The following is a 19,099-nucleotide window of genomic DNA, read 5'->3' as shown; positions in this document are numbered from 1 at the left end:
CTGTGCTGTCATTTCAAGAAAATATTTAGATAACAGATAGATGTTATCTATCAATGAGTCTGCTGAGTGCTGAAAGTGTACCTGATGTGTCCAGAGATCTTGTGGTGCTTTGATTTAGCCATTGGAATCTACAGTTAAGAGTTGTAACTCTCTCTTTAGTACAACAGGATACATAAGAACGTAAGAACATAAGAAATAGGAGGAGGCCATACAGCCCATCAAGCCTGCTCCGCCATTCAATCGGATCATGGCTGATCTTCAACCTCAACTCCACATTCACGCCCGATCCCCATATCCCTCGATTCCCCTATAGTCCAAAAATCTATCCATCTCAGTCTTCAATATACTCAACGACTCAGCATCCACAGCCCTCTGGGGTAGAGAACTCTAAAGATTCACAACGTTTTGAATGAAGAAATTTCTCCTCATCTCACTCTGAATAGCCGACCCCTTACCCTGAGACTATGCCCCCTAGTTCTAGATTCTCCAACCAAGGGAAACAGCCTCAGCATCTACCCTGTCAAGCCCCCTCAGAATCATATGTTTCAATGAGATCACCTCTCATTCTTCTAAACTCCAGAGAGTATAGGCCCATTCTACTCAATCTCTCCCCATAGGATAACCCTCTCATCCCAGAAATCAATCTAGTAAACCTTCGCTGCACTCCTTCTAAGGCAAGTATATCCTTCCTTAGGTAAGAAGGCCAAAACTGTATACAGTACTCCAGGTGTGGTCTCACCAAAGCCCTACACAATTGCAGCAAGGCTTCCTTACTCTTGTAACCAAACCCCTTGCAATAAATACAAACATACCATTTGCCTTCCTAATTGCTTGCTGTATCTGCATGCTAGCTTTGCGTTTCGTGTACAAGGACACCCAAATCTCTATGGACACCAACATTCAATAGTTTCTCACCTTTTAAAAAATATTGTTTTTCTATTCTTCCTATCAGTGAATAACCTCACATTTCCCCACTTTATACTCCATCTGCCACTTTCTTGCCCATTCACTTAACCTGTTTATATCCCTTTGCAAACTCTTTGTGTCCTCCTCACAGCTTACTTTCCCACCTAACTTTCTATCGTCAGCAAACTTGGATACATTACTCTCGGTCCTTTCATCTAAGTCATTAATATAGATTGTAAATAGCTGAGGCCCCAGCACCGATCCTTGCAGCACTCCACTAGTTACAGCCTGCCAACCTGAAAATGACCTGTTTATTCCTGCTCTCTGTTTTCTGACTGTTAACCAATCCTCTATCCATGTTAATATATTACCTCCAACCCCATGAGCCCTTATCTTGTGTAACCACCTTTTGTGTGGCACCTTATCGATGCCTTTTGAAATATACTTCATCCACTGGTTCCCCTTTATCTACCCTACTAGTTACATCCTCAAAAAACTCCAGTAGATTTGTCAAACACAATTTCCCTTTCATAAAAACATGTTGACTCTGCCTAATCATATTATGATTTTCCAAGTACACCGTTACCACGTCCTTAATAATGGTTTCCAGCATTTTCCCGATGACTGATGTCAGGCTAACTGGCCTGTAGTTCCCTGTTTTCTCTCTCCCCCCTTTCTTGAATAGCAGGGTTACATTTGCTACCTTCTAATCCACAGGGACCGTTCTATAATCTAGGGAATTTTGGATATCACAACCAATGCATCCACTATCTCTGCAGCCACCTCTTTTAGAACTCTAGGATGTAGGCCATCAGGTCCAGGGGATTTGTTGACTTTTAGTCCCATTAATTTCTCCAGTACTTTTTTTTTTACTGATATTAATTACTTTAAGTTCCTCCCTCTCATTAAGACGCTTAGTTCCCCACTATTTCAGGTATGTTTTTCGTGTCTTCTACTGTGAAGAGGTACAAAATATTTGTTTAACATCTCAGCTATTTCCTTATTCCCCATTATAATTTCTCCTGTCTCAGCCTCTAAGGGGCCCACGTTTACTTTCACTACTCTCCACCTTTTTACATACTTGTAGAAGCTCTTACAATCTGTTTTTATATTTCTTGCCAGTTTACTCTCATATTCTATTTTCTCCCTCGATCAATTTTTTGGTCATCCTTTGCTGTTTTCTAAAACTCTCCCAGTCCTCAGGCTTACTACTCTTCTTGGCAACATTATAAACCACTTCTTTTAATCCAATACTATCCTTAACTTTTTTACTTAGCCACAGATGGATCACTTTTCCCATGGAGTTTTTATTCCTTAATGGAATGTATATTCATTGAGAATTATGAAATATTTCTTTAAATATTCGCCATTGCTTATCTACCGTCATATCTTTTAATCTAATTTCCCAATCAACCGTAGCCAACTCGCCCCTCATACCTATGTAATTAACTTTGTTTAAGTTTAAGACTCTAGTTTTGGCTTTAGTACGTCACTCTCGAACTCAATGTGAAATTCTATCATATTATGATCACTCTTCCCCAGAGGCTCCCTTACTATTAGATTATTAATTAACCCTGTCTCATTACACAAGACAAGATGTAAAATAGCCTGTTCCCTGGTTGGTTCCACGACGTATTGTTCTAGGAAACTTGTTGCGAATGCTTTCCCTGAGCTCGTCCTCCAAATTACTTTTGCCAATTTGATTTGCCCAGTTTATATGAAGATTGAAGTCCCCCGCGATTATTGCATTATCTTTGTTACAAGCTCCTCTTATTTCTTGAGTAATACTCTGTCCAACGGTACAGCTACTATTAGGGGGCCTATAAACTACGCCCAGTGTTTTCTGCCCCTTGTTATTCCTCATCTCCACCCATACTGATTCTACTTCCTTATCCTCTAAGCCAAGATGCTTTCTCACTACTGTCGTTATCTCATCCTTTATTATCAGGGCTACCCCACCTCCTTTTCCATTTTGTCTGTCTTTTTGAAAAGTCAAGTTCCCTGGAATATTTAGTTCCTAATCTTGGTCACCTTGCAACCAGGTCTCAGTAATGTCTACTAGATCAAACTCATTTATCTCTATTTGTGCCATTAATTTGTCTATCTTGTTACGAATACTTCGTGTATTTGGATAAAGCGCCTTTAATTTTAACTTTTACTATTTTCCCTGATTTGACCTTATTCATTGATGCACTGCCTCTTGCTAAAATTAAACACTATTGTCCAATGTACATACATTCTATTAAAAATATAATGCTGTTTTTTCAACTCATGCACACAAATAGATTTGAACTTTTTTTTTAAATCATTAAGAGTTTGAATTTAAAATGTTGACATATTGGCACAGGATATTTAAACATATTTAACAGGTCTACAGGAAAACTCTGACAAGAGGAGAAAGTTGATCACCAATCTCATGTCTCACTCAAATAAATGTAAAACTATTTTGTCCAATGTCAGTGCTTGTACCACCAGGGCTGGGGGGTGGCGTGCACACTTTGCTTCCAGACAGAGTAGTAGAGAGACACGAAGTAATTCTTAGTTCAGACACAACAGATCCCGAGATAGCTGGAGGAGTTCGAGTTCACTTGTTTAAACAAGGAACATTGCCAGGATCTGACATACATACACAAATTTACTGAAATTACCAATAAGTTGCAAGTTAACGGGTAATGGGTCAAAACAGGTAAGAAAAAATTTATAAGTTGCCAACAGATGCAAAATTAAATGCCTCAAAATCTAATTTTAAAAGGAACATCAATTAATTCTGCTTGATGAGTACTTGTTTCAGGAGCCTCAACCAGATGTGGTGAGGAGAGGTAGTTTGAAACAGAATAATGATTCCAAATGGTAAAAGTTGATTCCAATTATCAGTCAGGAAAAACTTCTCAGAGCTTGTATCTGTTCAGATTGTACTTGATACTATTACACCACAACACACAATCATCGATCCTTAGTTGCAGAAAGCAAGAAAGCAAGAAAGAAAGCAAGATACTAACTGAGATTTCAACATCTCAGTTAGTTATGTCAATTGGGGCTCTCTGCAACATGCCTGTAAATATGGCAAAACTTCATCCCTCTCCCTCCGACAACTCTCATCTGTCCTGCCAAGCGCAGAAGCCATTTAACACGGCTACCTATGCGCAGAAGGACTGTGTGGTATTTTGACCTCCAAAGAGCATGGAAAGTTTAAATGCTATGCTGACCTTTGCTGGCAGATGCTGGGTCCAAAAAAAAAGTCATTGGTACCTGCACTTCACTCAGCTGAGGAGAGCCGAGACGGTCAACCCAGGCACCATCTCAGGCCCTTCCAGCCTCCCTAAGCTTGGCAAAACCTGAGCTAATTCCAATAGGGGCACGGAGATCCAGCTCCCTGCACCAGTGAAGGCAAAGCTATGCCAAACAAACTGCTGCCGCAGGCCTGCATTTTACTCATCAGCCATGGCTCAGTTGGTAGTACACTTGCCTCGGAGTCAAAGATTCAAGACCTACTCCAGAGACTTGAGCACATAATCTAGGCTGACATGTCAGTGCGGTACTGAAGGAGTGATGTACTGTCGGAGGTGCCATCTTTCGGATGCCCCGTCTGCCCTCTCTGGTGGACGTAAAAAAATCCCACGGCACTATTCGAAGAAGAGCAGGTGAGTCCTTCCTGGTGTCCTAGCCAATATTTATCCCTCAACCAACACCTAAAGCAGATGATCTGGTCATTATCACATTGCTGTTTGTGGGACCTTGCTGTGCGCCAATTGGTTGCCACGTTTCCTACATTACAACAATGACTATACTTCAAAAGTATTTCACTGGTTGTAAAGCACTTTGGGACATCTGGAGGTCGTGAAAGGTGCTATATAAATGCAAGTCTTCCTTTCTTTTACTCTACCTGTGGGCAGACTGAGCAATCAATCGATCTGTACAACTTGCCAGCACAGTTTTTACACTTAATTGCCCACACAAGCCTTGCAGCGGGATTGCAGCCATGAATGTGACTTGAAAGAAAACTGCGTATGTGCAATCTAGCACATGTGCAGTTGCCTCAATGTTGCAGCAGTGGAATCTGTCCCACGTTTTAAACCTATCACTATGCCCCGTGAACACTCACTTCTACCGTGCTGTACATCAATCCAGCTGGCATTCTAAAAGGGACATACCTTCCGCAGCAGATCTGCATGATTCTGAACCAGTTCAGTGTACTTCTCCTTTAATTTTGTGTATCTTTGTTCATTGGCTTGAGCTTTTCCTGGAAGATGAAAACAAGAAGAAAAAAAATTGTCTCATCTAAAATTTGGCATTAAGGTTAGTATTTTTGAAGCATCAAAATGCTTACAATTCATCAATTATCTGAGCTCAAATCCGACTGCTCCACTAGCAGTGGTACTGAGTCCCACACACCGGGAAGGTCTCAGGTTACAGCCTCACTTTGAGCTGAGCTTTGTGATCTCAGCCAGGCAGCAGCTGGGGAGTGACAATTTGCCTCAGTGCCACTGGGGGTGAGAAAGAAGAACAAGTCAACCAATTCCTAATTATTAACCGGTGGCCCCCACCGGAAAGTGTGCTTGTGTGGATGTCAGGAGGGGGCAGCTCATGGCAGCAGTGCCTCCTATGGTTGACTAGCCGATTGATACTCATTGCATCAAATGACTGCTTTCAGGAGTGGAGGGGGGAAGAGATGAAAAGGGTTCTGTATTACCCAAGGCTCCTGGTGCTAAGAAATCCTTTTCTTCTCCAAAATGTTATATCCCAATCAAAAATGACAATAGAAGAGATGGGTTTGGGATCAGATTGATCCCTGATGATGTGGTTCGGGGATCTGATTGGCTGGACAGACAGATTAAAGATACAGTGGCCTCAAGGATCCGACTAGTTGTAGTTATAGAATGGATTGGTTGAAGGAACGGTGATCCCTGGTTGTGATCTGACTGGTTAAGACTAACACTAAATTCACATTGACACAGGATTTTGAGTGATATTCATCACAGAAACAGGATGCACAGCAGCTTGATGAAAGCACTGTGTGCATATGCCAGTCTCCCAAACTTGCCTCTCTCAAGTAAATGTGGAACTTACGTTCGATCTCTGTGAGGCTCCTCTGGGCTTTCTCCGTGTCGTCACGTTTTTTCTTTACCTCCTCGAGTTCAGCCTTCACAAACTCGTTCTCATCCACCGCCTGCTGCTTCAGGTGCTGCTGCTCAGCCAGCTCCGCCTCCAACTCGCTGATTCGTCCCCTCAGCTGCGAGATCAGGCGCTTGCTCTGGAACAAGCACAAGGAGCATCGTGGGATTTGAAATATGCCCATTTTCAATATGGAGAAATCAAGGCCCGTAGTGTAAGACACCATGCGATGAAAGTAACAGCAGAGAAGAGGGCAATCTTTGACTGATTATGCTCCTGTGAAGTGCCTTGGGATGTTTTGCGACATTAAAGGAGTGTTGATGTTGAGATAAATCAGTAAATGACAATCAATATTAAATTTAAGTTTTTTAAGCCTGTAGGTTGTAAGAGGAATGGACGACTGAGGGAGTTTAGGAGTCTGACAGCTTTGAGGTTCTTGAAAAGAATGAGTTGGATTAGGAGATGAGTCTTCAATAAAGTAATAATTCAGGGAGGGGAAACAGCATGTAGAACTGGGTATTTGCAGCTTAGGAGGAACAAGGGAAGTTCAGAACAGCACTGACTATAGCAGTATTGATAAAAGAGAGGAAGCTTCCAACATAGAGAGAAAAGATAGAGACATGCAGGTTGAAGGCTAGACATGAGGAAGGAATCACCTGTCAGAAAACACACTTTCTTGCATTCGTCACCTCTACTTTCCTCCTAAACCTAAACCAACTTTACACTCGTGCTGCCCAGACTGGATCTGCATTGCTCCCTGGAAAACTAGAGCATTTATGCAGTGAATCATAGTCAGTCTCAAGAGAAAATGGTCATAATATATCTCCATACTGCTGTTGCCAGGCTCGCTTGGTGCATTGGTAAGTATTCGCTATCTGAAAAACCTCAGTTAAAACCAACTTGCATGTGTAATACTTCATCTCGAATTGCTGCAGTAGCGTCAGGCCTGTAACACCAGTGCCTCACCTTATTGTCAGATAAGGCTGTTGGCAATAATAGCAGTCGATTGCATAGTGCACTTGTACGACATTTGTCTGTCTGCTGTTTAACACAGCCACTAACCGGCTGGTACTGAATGGTTAATGCGTCTGTTAAATTAGCAGACAGACGTACATCATAAAAATAATTGACCATGATTATTTCCACAATAATTTCTAGCCTTCAGGCTCAAAATGCTCTCTTCGGACATAGCCCAAGTTTGGACAAACAAACCCTATAATTGTACTGCTGGGAGCTTTCCACAGTTCAAGTGGACATGGTATGAAAACTGTGCCGAAATCCTAATGACGACATTGTAGTGGGAGGCAGTCAACCCAGGAACCAGAGCTCTGTACATTGTTTTCTTTTAAAACATAAATTAACCCCTATGTGTTTCAAACAATCTCAAGCCAGCTACTATTTCGCATGAGCCCACAGCACTAAACTGTCTATGATGCAGCTGAAATTAGCACTGAATTGGCAACAAGGGAGAGCTGTCCCACAGACCAGTCAAGCAGCAGCCTGACATAGCCATACTCACATAATCATACCTTTCAGCCAACGTCCCAGACTCTTCCATCACCATCCCTGGGTATGTCCTGTCCCACCGGCAGGACAGACCCACCAGAGGTGGCGGTACAGTGATATACAGTCAGGAGGGAGTGGCCCTGGGAGTCCTCAACATTGACTCCGGACCCCATGAAATCTCATGGCATCAGGTCAAACATGGGCAAGGAAACTGCCTGCTGATTACCACCTACCATCCTCCCTCAGGTGATGAGTCAGTCCTCCTCCATGTTGAGCACCACTTGGAGGAAGCACTGAGGGTAGCAAGGGCACAGAATGTACTCTGGGTGGGGACTTCAATGTCCATCACCAAGAATGGCTCGGTAGCACCACGACTGACCGAGCCCTGAAGGACATAGCTGCCAGACTGGACCTGCTGCAGGTGGTGAGCGAACCAACACAAGGGAAAAACCTACTTGACCTCGTCCTCATCAATCTACCTGTCGCAGATGCATCTGTCCATGACAGTATTGGTAGGAGTAACCACCGCACAGTCCTCGGAGAGACAAAGTCCCTTCTTCGCACTGAGGACACCATCCGTGTTGTGTGGCACTACCACCATGCTAAATGGGACAGATTCAGAACAGATCCAGCAGCTCAAAACTGGGCATTCATGAGGCGTTGTGGGCCCTCAGCAGCAGCAGAATTGTATTCCAACACAATCTGTAACCTCATGGCCCAGCATATTCCTCACTCGACCATTACCAACAAGCCAGGGGATCAACCCTGGTTCAATGAGGAGTGTAGAAGAGCATGCCAGGAGCAGCACCAGGCATACCTAAAAATGAGATGCCAACCTGGTGAAGCTACAACTCAGGACTACATGCATGCTAAACAGCGGAAGCAACATGCTACAGACAGAGCTAAGCGATTCCACAACCAATGGATCAGATCTGTCCTGCCACATCCAGTCATGAATGGTGGTGGACAATTAAACAACTAACGGGAAGAGGAGGCTCTGTAAACATCCCCATCCTCAATGATGGCAGAGTCCAGCATGTGAGTGCAAAAGACAAGGCTGAAGTGTTTGCAATCATCTTCAGCCAGGAGTACTGAGCGGATGATTCATCTCAGCCTCCTCCCGATATCCCCACCATCACAGAAGCCAGCCTTCAGCTAATTTGATTCACTCCACATATCAAGAAAGAGCTGAGTGCACTGGACATAGCAAAGGCAACGGGCCCCGACCACATCCCGGCTGTAGTTCTGAAGACTTATGCTCCAGAACTAGCCGCACCTCTAGCCAAACTGTTCTAGTACAGCTACAACACTGGCATCTACCAGACAATGTGGAAAATTGCCTAGGTATGTCCTATCCACAAAAAACAGGACAAATCCAATCCGGCCAATTACCGTCCCATCAGTCTACTCTCAATCATCAGCAAAGTGATGGAAGGTGTCGTCGACAGTGCTATCAAGCAGCACTTACTCACCAATAACCTGCTCACCGATGCTCAGTTTGGGTTCCGCCAGGACCACTCGGCTCCAGACCTCATTACAGCCTTGGTCCAAACATGACAAAAGAGCTGAATTCCAGAGGTGAGGTGAGAGCGACTGCCCTTGACATCAAGGCAGCATTTGATTGAGTGTGGCACCAAGGAGCCCTAGTAAAATTGAAGTCAATGGGAATCAGGGGGAAAACTCTCCAGTGCCTTGAGTCATACCTAGCACAAAGGAAGATGTTAGTGGTTGTTGGAGGCCAATCATCTCAGCCCCAGGGCATTTCTGCAGGAGTTCCTCAGGGCAGTGTCCTAGGCCCAATCACCTTCAGCTGCTTCATCATTGACATTCCCTCCATAAGATCAGAAATGGGGATGTTTGCTGATGATTGCAGTGTTCAGTTCCATTCGCAACCCCTCAGATAATGAAGCGGTCCGAGCCCGCATGCAGCAAGACCTGGACAACGTCCAGGCTTGGGCTGATAAGTGGCAAGTAACATTTGCGCCAGACAAGTGCCAGGCAATGACCATCTCCAACAAGAGAGAGTCTAACCACCTCCCCTTGACATTCAATGACATTACCATTGCCGAATCTCCCACCAACAACATCCTGGGGGTCACCATTGACCAGAAACTTAACTGGACCAGCCATATAAATACTGTGGCTGCAAGAGCAGGTCAGAGGCTGCGTATTCTGCGGCAAGTGACTCACCTCCTGACTCCCCAAAGCCTTTCCACCATCTACAAGGCACAAGTCAGGAGTGTGATGGAATACTCTCCACTTGCCTGGATGAGTGCAGCTCCAACAACACTCAAGAAGCTCCATACCATCCAGGACAAAGCAGCCCGCTTGATTGGCACCCCATCCACCATCCTAAACATTCACTCCCTTCACCACTGGCACACTGTGGCTGCAGTGTGCACCATCTACAGGATACACTGCAGCAACTCGCCAAGGCTTCTTCGACAGCATCTCCCAAACCCGCGACCTCTACCACCTAGAAGGACAAGGGCAGCAGGCACATGGGAACACCACCACCTGCACGTTCCCCTCCAAGTCACACACCATCCCGACTTGGAAATATATCGCCATTCCTTCCTCATCGCTGGGTCAAAATCCTGGAACTCCCTTCCTAACAGCACTGTGGGAGAACCTTCACCACACGGACTGCAGCGGTTCAAGAAGGCGGCTCACCACCACCTTCTCAAGGGCAATTAGGGATGGGCAATAAATGCTGGAATGAATAAAAAAGAACAAGGGTGGAAGGTGGTGTAAATGAAGTTGTCATACTAGAAACATACATTCCAGGTGCCAGTGTGTGGAGTCATGTCAGGCAGATGAATTCCTTTCAGTGATATCAACTCCACATAATGGATATTCTTGCTAGCCTTGTAAACTGAGTTATTCTTCTTTTTATATGATTTATCTTTCTTAAATTGGTTACAAGGTTGTTTAGATCATTAGATCTCTCAGAAATGTCCCCAAACCATACAAAGAATTACTTTGAAGTGCAGTCATTGTTGTTACACAGGCAAATGTAGCAGCCCACTTGTCCAAAGCAAGGATCCAAAGAAAGCACGTCCAACCAGTGCAGAGAAGGGATGAATAAAGACAATAGAAGATCGAACTACATCGCCAGAACAGTAGAATGCAAGTCAAAGGAAGTCATGATCAAACTGTACAGCACTGTGGTCAGACTGCACTTTGAGTAGCGTCCATTTCTAGTCACCAAGACACAAGGGAGACATTTAAGTGCAGAGAAGAGCCATGAGGCCGATCCTTAGTGTCAAAGGTCTGAATCACAAGGAAAGACGGAAGAACTTGGGCTTCTCAGCCTGGAAAAGCGGCATCCGAGAGGTGATGTTACAGAGGTATATAAGGTTGTTACGGGATTGGGAAAGGTAAATCCAGAATATTACTCGCGAGATTAGATCAAAGGGACATAGATTCAAACTATTAAAAGATAAATTTAGGACTGGTGTCAGGGAATTCTTCCTTCTACAAAGAGTAATCAACATACTATGATACTATAGGGGAGCGGGACTAATTGGATAGCTCTTTCAAAGAGCCAGCACAGGCACAATGGGCTGAATGGCCTCCTTCTGTGCTGTAGCACACTATGATACGGAGTAGACTTGCCGGAGAGTAATGGAGGTGAAAACCCTGGAATCAATGACGAGATGCTGAAATGGATGGACTTTAGGATCTTTCTGGTTGGATGACCTACGATGGGCTGAATGAGGTTCCTCATCCTTAACTATCTTGTGATCCTGTGAGTGAAACTGTACATCTACTTTTAGTGGGGACAGTTAAGGGAAAAACGTTGAGCAGGACTCTAGGAGAACTCCCTCTCCCTTTCTTCAAATAGTGCCATGGCATCTTTAGCTTCCAACTCTACTAGCTGGAACAGGTGGGCAAGAGGGGCCCTGGTCTCATTGGATGGATATGTCTAGGTTTTTGTCATCCTGTCCAAGGAGTGAGTGACTTTCTTGGTCTATATGGTTAAAACCATACCACACAGTACAGTGATCTACTAACTATTTGGGATGCCAGGTGTGCATACTACCAATGTAGAGATAAAGAAAAGTGCTTGAGCATCATTAAAATTATACAAGAAAAAATAAATGAAAAACTGCTGTTGGTGATAAGTGGAGGAACACTTGCTGTTTATTTTAAACGGGTTAACATTTGCACTAAAACAGCCGACAGGGGAATGTCCTACAAACATGTTAACCATTCATTCACTAATATCAGCAACAATAATTTCTAGGCTAATAAACAGAATATCATGGGGTCACTGGAGAAATATTGTATTGAAAGTAAATGACCCTCTATAGAGATACCGTGTAATAAATGCGGGGTCTGCATAGTTTAAAAAGGTTTAGAACCCTGTCTCGGATCCACATTCAAACTCCGATGGGCTAGTGGGTAAAGGCACCACCTTGTGTACCTCTAAGCCATGCAGGTCAGAACTTTAGGTTTAATCTCAGGTCTGTTCTGAGTTAGCTGATCTGGGAAGGGAGAGCAATTCAGGCATTACAGTTACGCTCAGTGTCTTTGGGCTTTAGGGAAGAGAGGAAAAAAAGCCAGGATTTCTGCTCCGGATTACTATCCGGTGACTCCCCTTCCAGGAAAGTGCATGCATGTGGACATCAGGTAAGGAGTTGAGGCTTGGTTGTCATGCCCTCCACGGTCAAATAGCCTGTGACATTTAAGGGCAGAAACTCCCTGCTGCCAAAACAGAGCCTTGCTAGAGACAAGCACAGGGCACAGAATCGCAGTTACGACGTCGCAGCCCTATCTCTGACCCACGTGTGCACCTGGTGAGGCTCCAGTTGGCACATCAGCCTCGCAATTTGTGTCCTTTCCTGTCCAAATTTACCCAAGAAATATGGCCACCAGTTGGTGATATTTGAGGGCTGCTTGCAAATGTGGGGCCAAATCCCACTAAGAGTATACATCTGCAGGAGAAGAGAAAAAGTGAGGGAAGGAAAAAATTTATTCATTCGCACTAATATTTTGAAGTCACTTGGTAAAACACACAGAGCTGGTACAAAGGCAATGATGAAACAGTTTCTCAGGACCAGGATGCAAGAGGAACAATGGCAAATAGCTACTTCATTTGGTAACTGTTAAGTTGGACGGCTTTTGTCTGTTGAATAGCTTTTTGTCTGCATTGCTTGCCCACTGAAAGTTTCTGGCAGCTTCCATTCATTTGTTTCAGTCGTTAGTCAAGTATATACAGACAGCTGTACAGTGGCATCATGTTCTAATCATCACTGCTTGCAGTGATCAGTCACTTGTACTGATCAAAATCCGCTGTCTAAAACCATAATGTATCCGATATTACGTTGTCGCAATCGCTTACAGTGATCAGTGCAGTTTGTTGGCCACGATCATTTTAGTGGCAGTTGTTGAAAGGCAAATGCCTCAGTTGGATCATTAATCTGCACCATCTAGCATATTACCTGCTAATGACATTACCGATTCACTGTAAAGGATCCTGAAGATGAGTCAATGACTGCAGTGCTGCTCAGACCTCACCAGCACTTTAAACGGCTGAGCCCGGTTACATTCAGAATGTTGATTTTGGGTTGGGAGCAAAGAATGGTGCAAAATAAAAGCACTGCCATTCTTATTAATGGCGCCAACATTCTTAGCAGCCCATCGGTGAGGAGATGCTGCGCGGCTACTTCATTATCAACAACTTGCATTTATTATATCATCTTCAACGTAGAAAACATCCCAAGGTGCTTCATAGGTGTGCAAACAGACACAAATAGATGCTGAGCCAAAGGAGGAGATATTAGGAGAGGTGAGGTCACAGAGGTGGGTTTTAAGGAGGGTCTTAAGGGAGGAGAGGGAGGTGGAGAGTTGGAGGATTTTAGAATCCAGAAGGGTCTAGACAGTTGGAAGCACAGCCACAAATGGTAGGGTGAATTGAGAGGGATTGCAAGTTCTGGGGGGTTGTAGGGCTAGAGGAGGGGTAAAGTCATGAAGAGATTTAAAGACAAGGCCAAGGACTTGAAATTGGAGGCATTGGGAGACCAGGAACCAATGTAGGTAAGCGAGCAAAGGAGGGCTTGGTAATTGGGGCTTGGTGTGGAATAGAATACAGGCAGCAGAGTTTTGGATACACTAAATTTACACAGCATGGAGGTTGGAAGGCCGGTCAGGAGAGCATTGGAATAGTCAAGTCTGAAGGTGACTAAGCTATGGATGAGAGTTTTAGTCTTGGGTTGAGGCAGGGATGGAACTGAGTAAAGTAAGTATGATGGAGACCTCAGGGTTGAATAGGATGCCATAGTTGCCAATAGTATGATTCAACCTGAGACAGTGGCCGGGGAAGGGGTTGGAATCAGAGGCAATGGTTCGGAGATTGTGGCCTTGGTCTTGGTCTTCCCAATGTTTAACTGGAGGAAATTGCGGCTCATCCAAGAATGGATGTCAGAAAAGCAGTTTGACAACACTCACAGGCAGTGGAGGGATCGAGGGACGTGTTGGAGAGGTAGTACTGTGTGTTGTCAGCCTACATGTGGTGATATCACCAAGGGGCAGCATGTAGATGAGGAAGAGGAGAGGGCCAAGGATAGGTCATGGGAGGTTTCCAGAGTCAATGATGTGTGGATGGGAAGAGAAGCCCTTGCTAGGGATGCTGTAGCTACGATTGCATAGATAAGAGTAGAATCCAGCGAGGATAATCCCACTGAGCTGGACAACAGAGGAGAGAAGTTGGAAGAGCATGGTATGGTCGACCTTGTCAAAGGCTGCAGAGAGGTCAAGAAGGACAAGGGGGGAAAATGCACTATGGTCACAGTATCAGAAAATGTCACTTGTGACTTTCATTGGGTTAGTTTTCCGAGAACTTGCGCTATTTTCAGAAGCAACAGCCGGCTGGGAGCCAAATCGCAGCCAGTTCTCTCAATTCGCAATACAGATGTGTGAGAGAGTGCTAAACAGACAGCCTACCTCTACTTTAAAACTCTCCATCTCGTCCTTCAGTGATGCAATCTCCCTGTAGAGTTGTTCAATCAATTTATCCCTGGGAATAAACAGATTAAAGTTAGGAGAGCAGGTGTACAACAATGACTGAAATCCATTGTTGATTAATTGATAATTAGGAAGCCACCGGATGAGATAGTGAGTGTGGATAGGTACCAGTCTATTTCAAGGGAACTGGCTTTGCCACAGAACGAATTTAGATATTTCTTGCACTAAATTTTTAATAAAACCTTTCCCCTCCCTCCTGAAAGTGGCAACTCATGCTGGCACCATACCATTCTTCATGTGTGACCCTGGTCAGTAACGTCGGCAGGCTATTTGACTGAACCTTACCTGAAAATCTCTCACTTTCCTGCAGGGGTCACTGTATAGCAGTCAGCAGCTGGGCGCCTGGCTGAACTTTCCCCTCTAACCTAAGGGCACAGAGACCAATGGTAGTCTCCACCTCAAATGGGATTAGCAAACTTGGTATAGACTGGGGATTGAACCTGGACCTTCCTGGTCAGGGCTGTGAGAATGTCACAGAGACGTGCAGATCCTGCAGGGAGAGCCGCGAGAGAGAACATGCACTTACAAACAGATAGGATTGTAATGTGTGCCAGACTGGTGGTTTCAGTGGTGAGAAGGGAAAAGCAGTTTGGATGATGGAGGGAGCAGGAGGGAACAGAATGCACGTGGCAACGGTGAAGGCTGGCATTACCACAGAATTCATACAGAGAATGCACAGAGTGATGAATACAATGCAATCCTGACTTTCGATTGGCAATATAGGAAGGTATCTAAGGATTCCCAATCATTTCATTCAACCTACTTCCCCTTGCAGTAGGGCTACAGCTATAGTGACAGGAGTGAGGAAATAAACATCAGTAATGCAAAGAGAAACAATGGAGTCAATGCCCACTGTAGCCATGCCATTTCTTTGGTTGTTTTAATAAGTGTCCAATTTGGGACTGACCAGAGTGACTGGAATGGGCTTCTGCAGTCTTGTACAGTCCTTAGTCCCTAACCTGCATTTGGATGAGTTGCTGACTGTTTGTATGTATGTGATGGGCCTACTACCCTTGGCCATTCAGTCCGAGCACCTTTACAGAATCTACCTCACAGGACACTGCACCACTGAGCCCTTCGCCTCAATCCCAATGGAAATGATGTTAACAAAATATCAGTGACGATCAGTGCAATCACAATGGGAAAGGTGACACAATTTCTTGGATTTATTTTTCTGTGCCAAAACATTTTAGCACCACACTTAGGGATTACCAACCAACAATTGGAAAGCTTCAATATATCCCCTTTTGCTGATTTATTTTTAAAGCATATACTGAAAGTGTCGATCAACATCAAAATCTCCCAGAAACCAATAGTAGGTTCAACGAGAACCCAACCTCCACATGATAAAGGATTGGTTGATGCAGTGAGTCTTCGGGATGGCTTCCCATCCTACCCCTAGTCAATGGAAGGTCTGATCTAGAGTTAAAAACAACCATGAATATTAATTCACTCCTGGTGTGATTCTGGATGCTGTGTTCTAATTGCCCATTTAATTCATAGAGGGCAGTGCCTAAATTGATCATTAGTGTTTAATCCAATCACTTTTTTTTTAAGTGCACACTCTCTCATCACTATCACCACCAAGAGGAAACCTTTCCCGTGGGAGACACCACGAGACCCATGATTCTGAAACCATAGGTCCATTCAACCTCTGGCCTCAATGCATTTTTAGGAGTTCAATATTGAATCAAGGAGGCAAAATGGAGGCTAGGCTGATGCAGTGATGTTCAGTCCTCAGATTTCTTTAGTATGTTTTATAAAGGTATTGATTAATATTGAACTAGTTCTATCTAGTGGTAGACTTGCTGTCACCGGCTTCCTAACATTCACATCTTGGGTCCCTTCTATCGATTTTTGTTGCACAGTTGCCCATTGGTCACTTAGACTGGGCGTGTGTTAGTGAGCTATTGTTCAGGGAAGGGGCCCATAACATCTTAAGTCATGGCAGTAAAGCTAAAAACTGTGAATTTCACCTGAAATCAGAGGTCACATTAAAAGCAAGATATTGTTCCCACCTGCACAGGTTTGGAGCAGGTCACTTCTTCTCACAGCTCCAGTTGTGTGTGGCAGGAGAATGAAATAACTTAGGACCAAGGCTAGAATTGCTTTTGCAACACTGCCGTTCACCTCCCCTCTGCATGGTAGTACATTTAGACCAGGAAAACTCACTACACAAGACTACCACTTGGGCAACACATGGGCGCTCCTGTATCAATTATTAAATAACATTTAGTCCAAGAATTTCGTTATATTATTAGTATTCCTTACCTATCATCCTTAGACATTCCATTCTGGCTGTTAAAATTGAATGGGTCAGTGGGCCCAGTACTTCCAAAGAGATCATCAAATTTATCATCAAATAAACTCTACAAAGAAGAGGATTAAAAGTTGTTAAAAGTAACCATGGCTAATGCAGTGAACAAGATTTTACTTTGAGTGCAGACCCAAGTTCAAAGGTGCAAAGCTCCTCCCCACCCTCCCTAAGCACACGGCTCAAAGCTAAACTAAGGATGGGAGATGGGCAGTTAAGCAGTCTGCCTGCGAGTAACCCAGAATTTGGCATATGAAGATTGGAATACCATTCTGATAACCCTAGGAGAGAAGAGGAAATGGGACGGAGAAGTTGGAGGTAAAGAAAGCTAACGAAATTTCCAGCAACACCTGACCAAGAAGTTTTTTTTATCCTCCCGCCCGTCACCCCCCACCCACCCACCCCCTCCACTAAAATTTCCTCCCTTCTTTTGGTAAAGCCACTGACTTATGCTGGAGTACAGTTCGAGGGCTCTAGTTACTTAACCAACTAACCATCCTTCATGTGCAAGCCTGGACAGTGTCTGCAAACTTGCTCAATCCTGACGGCACCACAGCCGAGCCTGATCGTGTGTTCACACACACACACTTTCTAACAGGGGTCAGTGTTGGATAGTGATCAGGAATGGGAACCCTGGCTGTATTTTTCCCACTCAATTCTAGGGGTGTTTCAGCCAATTTTAGCACTGCTTTTGCCACACTGCCCAAGATCAGCAAACTCAGCACAGACTGGGAATTGAACTAAGGCTTTTGTTGCCTGTGTGTATGGCTCGGTTTCACAGTGCACACTGCACGAACCAATTGAGCCCTTTTTACAACCATGGTGCAACCCCGGAGGCAACAGAACCCAAATATCATTTTGCCAACAACAAATCATACGGAGAAATACAGCTCACTTAAAGGGAGTGTATATAAAGAAGTACGAAAAGCAGATGGTGGCAATCTATTTAGGGTGAGTAATAACAATGATCATGCAAGAGGATACTAGGCATCAACAGGGAGCGATCAACACAACAATTATTGAATTTATATAGCGCCTTTAACAGTAAAACGTTCCATGGCGCTTCACAGGAGCATTATCAAACAAAATTTGACACAGAGTCACATAAGGAGATATTAGGACAGCTGATCAAAAGCTTGGTCAAAGAGGTAGGTTTTAAGAAGCGTCTTAAAGGATGAGAGGTAAGAGAGGCGGAGAGATTTAGGGAGGGAATTCCAGAGCTTGGGGCCTCGGCAGCTGAAGGCTCCTCAAATAATAAAGAGGAAGTCTGCTAGCAATTAAAGAACATGTGACAGTGGGATGATTACGATGGGCAGAGCCAGCCTGCAGTACAGCTGTAGACTGGTACCTACCGGTGGTGATAAAATGGATCCCGGCTAGGGAAAAAAAATACACATATGCAAGGCCAAAATGGAGATTGTGGGACTGTGTGGTGGAAGTGGGCAGAGGAACTGTGCAAGCGGACATACGGGATAGTATGACAGCAAGATCGTGAGCCTGGATTTTCCTATCGTTATTTTAACACTGGCATTAAAACAAAACCGATTGCAAAATCTAGGCCATGGTGTCTGTAGCCAGTCCAACGACTGACTTGGAGAGAGCAGTAAGAGGGACAGAATTTTTATGCAGAGTCTGCATTTGGTCATGTTTCTTTTGTTTTCTGTAGAATTGAAACAGTGGGAGTTACTCTTGTGAAATGACAGTGCAAAGTTCTGCAGTCACGACTCAGACACACAAGCTCCACAAATCCCTCCTGGAGCAGCTTCACACAAAATACTAAAGATTCCGGACTGGTCCAGATGAAAGTACAGCCCCCCCCCTAATGGATACAGCTAATAATCCTTCAAACCACTTCAGCAAAGCAGGGTGTGTAAAGCCACTCAAAGAGAAGGCAAATATCACCATGGTAACAATTCCACCTCTCAGTGTCTCTCCTATAAATTAATCCTTTCTATCACACGATGATAAAAGATTTAAAGAGGAAGAAAAAATATATATTGTTCACAATTTCACGAGTTTCTTTTTAACTGCACATTCTATTCAACATTTAATTCAAGTTAAAGAGAATAAAACTTTCTCCATTACAAGCATTACATCTGTCACAGAACTCTCTCTCCCAACTCTTTGACAAATGCTAAATTTGTCTAGGTTTCACACCTCTCCATTATAATCTATCATCTGCGACAGTCCACTTTCATTATAAACCCAGTATCTGTCCCAGGCCATCATCTT

At 44.1% G+C, this 19,099-nt stretch overlaps 1 protein-coding gene across 4 annotated transcripts in view; it reads right to left on the bottom strand.

The window, feature by feature from the left end:
* Positions 1–19,099, bottom strand: part of hip1 (huntingtin interacting protein 1) — a 228,191-nt gene that overhangs the window by 47,498 nt on the left and 161,594 nt on the right. For all 4 annotated transcript variants that reach the window (XM_068008049.1, XM_068008050.1, XM_068008051.1 and 1 more), the window contains 4 exons: positions 16,825–16,922; positions 14,473–14,545; positions 5,974–6,157; positions 5,058–5,146 (listed from right to left, as the gene is read on the bottom strand). In XM_068008049.1, the coding sequence (XP_067864150.1) occupies positions 5,058–5,146; positions 5,974–6,157; positions 14,473–14,545; positions 16,825–16,922 (444 nt within the window). The remainder of the gene's footprint in view (positions 1–5,057; positions 5,147–5,973; positions 6,158–14,472; positions 14,546–16,824; positions 16,923–19,099) is intronic.

This window comes from Heptranchias perlo, chromosome 28 (assembly GCF_035084215.1).
Source record: "Heptranchias perlo isolate sHepPer1 chromosome 28, sHepPer1.hap1, whole genome shotgun sequence".
Taxonomy (NCBI): Eukaryota; Metazoa; Chordata; class Chondrichthyes; order Hexanchiformes; family Hexanchidae; genus Heptranchias; species Heptranchias perlo.
This window is presented reverse-complemented; position numbering and strand designations above follow the sequence as displayed.